The 6,332-nt window shown below is 34.2% G+C and overlaps 2 protein-coding genes across 2 annotated transcripts; both read left to right on the top strand.

Annotated features, from left to right (window-relative positions):
* The first annotated feature begins 237 nt into the window (after window positions 1-237).
* On the top strand, window positions 238-1,811 carry LOC135136078 (sodium channel protein Nach-like). Its single transcript, XM_064065204.1, has 7 exons — window positions 238-395; window positions 443-605; window positions 657-893; window positions 947-1,286; window positions 1,337-1,484; window positions 1,534-1,640; window positions 1,687-1,811. The coding sequence occupies exons 1-7, from the start codon at window positions 238-240 to the stop codon at window positions 1,809-1,811; spliced, it is 1,278 nt and encodes a 425-aa protein (XP_063921274.1).
* Window positions 1,812-4,312: 2,501 nt separating this feature from the next.
* On the top strand, window positions 4,313-5,906 carry LOC135136077 (sodium channel protein Nach-like). Its single transcript, XM_064065203.1, has 7 exons — window positions 4,313-4,563; window positions 4,620-4,782; window positions 4,830-5,087; window positions 5,141-5,480; window positions 5,526-5,673; window positions 5,723-5,732; window positions 5,877-5,906. Exons 1-7 carry the CDS (start codon window positions 4,313-4,315, stop codon window positions 5,904-5,906), a joined length of 1,200 nt encoding a protein of 399 aa, XP_063921273.1.
* The last annotated feature ends 426 nt before the right edge of the window (window positions 5,907-6,332 follow it).

Genomic DNA, 6,332 nt, shown 5'->3' with positions numbered 1-6,332 from the left:
TCCTACGAAGAAAAACCCGCAGCTTAGTTCGCACCAACAACACAAATAAAAGGAAATTTGAATTGATAACAACACTATTAATTTCCCGTCGCACTAACGATTTTCACAGTTTGTATTACTAACCCTGTCACAATAAAACGAACATTGAACCGACCCCGCTCATTTCACCTAATGGAAACCCACCACTTAATATTTCTACGCTGTATTTACATAACGCTGTCACTCTTCACGATTCTAATGGTGGTAACTTTATACAACGACTTCCTCAACAACCCCACAGTGACCAGCCTCGAAGACGCCTCCTTCCCCGTAACCCGAGTCCCCTTTCCCGGAATTTCAGTCTGCAGCGTCAACAAAATCAGCAAACGGAAAGCCCAAGACTTAGCGACACACCTGTAACTTAATTTTTTGTGTAAAATCAATCCGAAATTGTTTATTTTAGAGCGACCATCAGCAACAAAAATCAAAGCTTGATTCTAAGGTACGTGCGTTTTATCGGGCAGTTGCACGATTTTGACGGCGCGCGGTCAAAAATTAGGGAACTCGTGGAGTTCCAAACGATTTTGAAACGTTCGGGTTTGAAATTGATTGATGTGATTAAAGATGTAAGTTATTTGTGAGTACCACCACTGCACTGGGTTAATTTTAAGTTGCAGCTGGCCATTCCTTGCGACGAATTGTTAGTGAGTTGTGTGTGGCAAACACGGGATGTCAAGTGTTCTGAAATTTTTCAGATGAAGTTGACTCAAAGTGGGTTCTGTTGTGTTTTTAATAATTATAATAATTCTTCGTTTTTTGGGGCGGAGGCTGGGTTTGATCGTGGTCTGCAAATCGGGGTGCGGAATCAACTAGAGGACTATTTCTACTCGACGCTGTCGTCGACCGGTGTAGTTGTACTTTTGAACTAGTTTGATTTAATATTTATCTAGAGATGGTTGTATTGTAGGTACAAATTTTCCACTCTGACGACTATCCTGATAAATCTAGTGGCAACGTGAACGACATTTTGATAGGAAATAGTTCCGAAAGCTTCATCGATATACAACCCACGACGTACGAAGCGGTGGTAGATGTGGAAGATTATCCTGTGGAACGAAGAGGTTGTTTGTTCGATAAAGAAAGTCCCTCGATTTTTAGTAGCGTCTATTCCCAAAGCAACTGTATCATAGGCTGTCGAATTGAAAGTGCTCTAGCTCTCTGTCGATGTATACCATTCCAACTACCACTATCTAACGACAATATAGTTTGCACAATCGAAGATATTCCATGTCTGAATAGATTTAGAAGTACGACAAAACTGACAATATTGATAAAAAAGATGAATCTTGTGTTGTAGATAAGTGGCTTACGTTGTCACCTAATGAAGTTGTATGGGAACATCTGCCAAGAGAACAACACGAAGCGCTTATTTGTTCCAAAAAATGTTACCCTAAGTGTAGTGGAACGTTTTACGACGTCCGTGTTAATTCGTTTCCCATTCTTAAGTACGTCTAAAGTAGCTGAAATAATCGCACCATTATAAAACTGTTGTAGTAAATCTATAACCAAAAATCACTTGACTGTTGCATACATATACTACGGACGTCGCGTCTCCAATTTTTATCAAACCGACGTATTTTACTACTGGTTTGAAATATTAAGTACTGACAAACACTTAATAGTCACAGTTTTATCACTTTTTTTTAGGTAATTTTGGTGGTCTCTTTGGAATTCTCTTAGGCGTGAGTGTTATATCACTAATCGAAACCGTCACCTACATTTTCCAAAAATTATTAATCATCGCCAGATTTAAGTTCATTCACTCCAATTAATAATGAACATTGTAAAGGAAGTTTGAATTAATAAAAATATGTTCATTTCCCGTCGCACCGATGTTTCAATTTACTCAACGATTTCCTGACCTCGTAGCAACACCGATGGAAATTTCCGAAAATCCCGTAGCAACTACCCGAGATGGGTGTTTCCAACTACTCTCTCGACGCTCCATGTACATAACGCTATCAGTTTTCACAATCGTGATGGTCCTTACGCTATATAACGATTTTCTAAACAACCCCACTCTAACCAGCTTAAAAGATTCATCCTTTCCTGTAACGAAAGTCCCGTTTCCTGGAATTTCGGTTTGTAGCGTCAACAAAATCAGCAAGTGGAAGGCGGAGAACTTCGCGGAAAATTTGTATATATATATATTATAATCAAAAACCTGCAAATCGAAACAGTCACAAGTCAAGAAATGGGAAAATCAAAATATCGGTTAATTAAAAAATCGAAAAATTGAGACTTTAGAAAAGTCAAAAATTGAAAAATTGAAAAATCGAAATATTTAAAAATCGTAAAATTGAGGAGAAAAATTGAAAAAACGCAAAACTAAAACATCGGAAAATTGAGAATTCGAAAAATTAAAAAATTGGGAAATTGAAAAATCGAAAAATTGGGAAATTGTAAAATCACAAAATTGAAAAATGAAATAAAAACTGAAGAACGAAAAACTGAAAAATCTCAAAACTGAAATATGTATCCAAACATTGAGAACTTAAAAAATTGAAAAATTGAGAAATCAAAAGTCAAAAAGTGAAGTCGAAAAGTCAAAACCTCAAAAAATTGAAAAATTGAAAAATTCAAAATTTTAAAAAACGAAAAACTGAAAAAAATTACATCTAAAACCGGGAAGTTGAAAAACCAAAAGATTAAGAAATCGAAACATTTGAAAAATTCGATCACATGAAAAATTTAAATATCGAAGAACTGAAATGAAAAACCGAGAAATTGAAAAATCCAAAATCAAAAAATTGAAAAATCGAAAAAGCAAAAAAATCGACACCGAAAAATCCAGAAGTCAAAAATCGAAAAGTTGAAGTATCGAAAAACAGAAAAACGAAAGAAAAACTGAAGAATGGAAAAACTGAAAAATCCCAAACCTGAAACATCCAAAAACTGAGAATCTAAAAACTGAAAAATTGAGAAATCGAAACATCAAAAAAGTGAATATGAAAAATCGAAACCATAAAAGATTGAATAATTGAAAAATCAAGAACCTGAAAAATCGAAGAATTGAAGAACTGGAAAATCGAAACAGTCTCAAGTCAAGAAATAGGAAAATCAAAACATCGATTAATTGAAAAATCGGAAAATTGAGAATTTAGAAAAGTCAAAAATTTAAAAATTGAAATATTTAAAAATCCTAAATTGAAGAAAAAAAAATTGCAAAACTGAGAAACCGAAGAGGGCAAAACTAAAAATCGCAAAGTTATAAATTGAAAAACTAAAAACTAATAAATCGAGAAACTGAACAATCAAAATGTAGAAACATCCAAATCTCGATTAATCGGGAAATCAAAACATTGAAAAATAGAAAAATTAAAAAAATTGAAAAATCAAGAAAATTTGAAAAAACGAAAAATTGAAAAAAAGAAAATCTAAAACTGGGAAGTCGAAAACTCAAAAGATTAAAATTTCGAAACATTTGAAGAATTAAAAACATGAAAAATTGAAAGAATGAAGAACTGAAATGAAAAATCGAGAAATCGAAAAACCTAAAATTTTAAAAATTAAAAAATTAAAATATCAAAAGATTGAAAAATCTAAAATTTAAAAATCGAAACATTGAAAAATCGAAAAAGTACGAAAATCGACACATCGAAAAATCCAGAAATCAAAAATCGAAAAGTAGATGAATGAAGTTGTATGGGAACATCTGCCAAGAGAACAACACGAAGCGCTTATTTGTTCCAGAAAATGTTATCCTAAATGTAGTGGAACGTTTTACGATGTTCGTGTTAATTCGTTTCCCATTCTTAAGTACGTCTAAAGTAGCTGAAATAATCGCACCACTATAAAACTGTTGTAATAAATCTATAACCAAAAACCACTTGACTGTTGCATACATATACTACGGACGTCGCGTCTCCAATTTTTATCAAACCGACGTATTTTACTACTGGTTTGAAATATTAAGTAGCGATAAAACACTTATAGTCAATTTTGATCACTTTTTTAATTTTTAGGTAATTTTGGTGGTCTCTTTGGAATCCTCTTAGGCGTCAGTGTTATATCACTAATCGAGACCGTCATCTACATTTTCCAAAAATTACTTAACACCGCCACAGAATATTATCGACATAAAAATAATTAATAAACTTACTTAACGAAAAACAAGTTCCTAGACTTTCAAAGTCACATTTAAGTTCATTCACTCTACTTAATAATGAACATTATAAAGGAAGTTTGAATTAATAAAAATATGCTCATTTCCCGTCGCACTTGATGTTTCAATAACGATTTCCAGAGGTCGTGAAAATATCACTAAAACAGCATGGAAAATCCAGAAAATCCCGTAGTGACTGGATGTTTCCACGTCCTATTTCGACGCTCCATGTACATAACGCTATCAATTATGACGATTTTGGTGGTCCTTACGTTATACAACGATTTCCTAAACAACCCCACTCTAACCAGCCTTGACGATTCCACGTTTCCGGTAACTAACGTCCCCTTCCCTGGAATTTCAGTCTGTAGTTTAAACAAAATCAGCAAACGGAAAGCGGAAAAGTTCGCGGAACGTTTGTAATTTTTTTAATAATATTTAGAATGATCACTCATTCTCATTTTTAATACTGCAGGGTGGAGCTAACTGGGAAAAATCGAACTGTGATGATGAATTACGTTCGTTTCATCGGGCAGCTGTATGATTTTGACTTCATACCGTCAACGGTTGACGATCTTTTAGAGTTTCAAAAAATTTTAAATAACTCTGGGTTTAAGTTAACTGATGTGATTAAAGAAGTAAATTTTGGTTAGAGTAATGGCACCAGATTAAAACTAAGTTGCAGCTGGCCATAAACTGCGACGAATTATTGGAGTCGTGTATGTGGCAAAGAGTGGACGTGAAGTGTTCTGAAATATTTCAAATGAAACTGACTCACGATGGTTACTGTTGTGTTTTCACTAACAACAATAGTTTTCACACGAAAAAGCCAGATAAAGCGGTTTTTACAACGGAAGCCGGCATTAATCACGGTCTCCAGATTGTAGTCAGAAACCAACTAGACGACTACTTTTATTCCATAATATCTTCTATTGGTATAACAGTTGAGTCTGTCAAAAAGTAGTACGACTATTTCAGTTATACTTAATTTTTTAGGTACAGATTTTTGATTCGTATGACTATCCAGACAAACCCAGCGGCAACATGAAGGAAATTTTAATAGAAAACGGCTCTGAAAGCTTCATCGAAATTAACCCCACCACGTATGAAGCGGTGGCAGACGTTAGAGACTACCCTGTGGAAAAAAGGGGGTGTATTTTCAGAAGAGAGAGTCCGACGATATTTGGCAGCCTGTATTCACTAAGTAACTGCATCGTCGGCTGCAGAATCGAAAGTGCTTTAGCTCTTTGTCAATGTATACCATTCAAGCTCCCCCTTTCCAATGAAAGTACCGTGTGTACCATAGAAGATATTCCATGTGTGCATAGATACAGAGGTACAAACAACTTTACTACTGCTGATAATAATTTTTTTTTAATAGACAAATGGTTCACCATGGCACCTGATGAAGACGTACAAGAACATCTTCCCAGAGAACAACACGACGCACTTAGATGTTCCAGAAAGTGCTATCCGAAATGCAGCGGAACATTTTACGACGTTCAAATTAATTCATTTCCACTTTTCAAGTGAGTGCGTTTGTACGTTTTTAATTAATTAAAAACATCCACGTTTCAGCAAAACACTAGTAAAAAATCAGTTAAGCGTTGCATATATATACTATGGAAGCCGTTTTTCTAATTTTTATCGAACAGACGTATTCTATTATTGGTTTGAAATATTAAGTATTTGTGCGACAACAGTTCTTCGCGTTTTGACTCACGTGTTTTAGGTAACTTTGGAGGTCTGTTTGGGCTTCTAATGGGGTTCAGTGTTATATCAGCAATGGAAACGGCTATTTACATTGCGCGAAGAATTATAAAACATTACCGTAGAATTTTGTGGTCACAAAAATATTAATAATAATAAAGTATGCTTTTATTTTTATTTCAAACATTGTTTAATGTATTTACCTCCAAACCACGATAAAACCATCTGAAAATGTATGGAATTTTCAATGTCAGATTGTGCTACTTTTTTTGAGCCACCTGTGTAAGCAAATTTAAAAAAATATGAATAGATTGATAAATCACAAGTAAAAACTCATATTTTGCACATTTCGGGTAGAATTAGAAATTTAACTAGTTACTATGAAAATTTGCAATTTGACACCTTTACATTTCACAAGTTTTTACAAGATTAATAGCGGCAAAATCAGTTTTATCTTAACAAATACTAGGCCCGCCCA

The sequence above is a fragment of the Zophobas morio genome, unplaced genomic scaffold (assembly GCF_036711695.1).
Source record: "Zophobas morio isolate AGI-343-1 ecotype UQ-CSIRO unplaced genomic scaffold, CSIRO_AGI_Zmor_V1 ptg000026l, whole genome shotgun sequence".
NCBI classification, from domain to species: domain Eukaryota; kingdom Metazoa; phylum Arthropoda; class Insecta; order Coleoptera; family Tenebrionidae; genus Zophobas; species Zophobas morio.
This window is presented reverse-complemented; position numbering and strand designations above follow the sequence as displayed.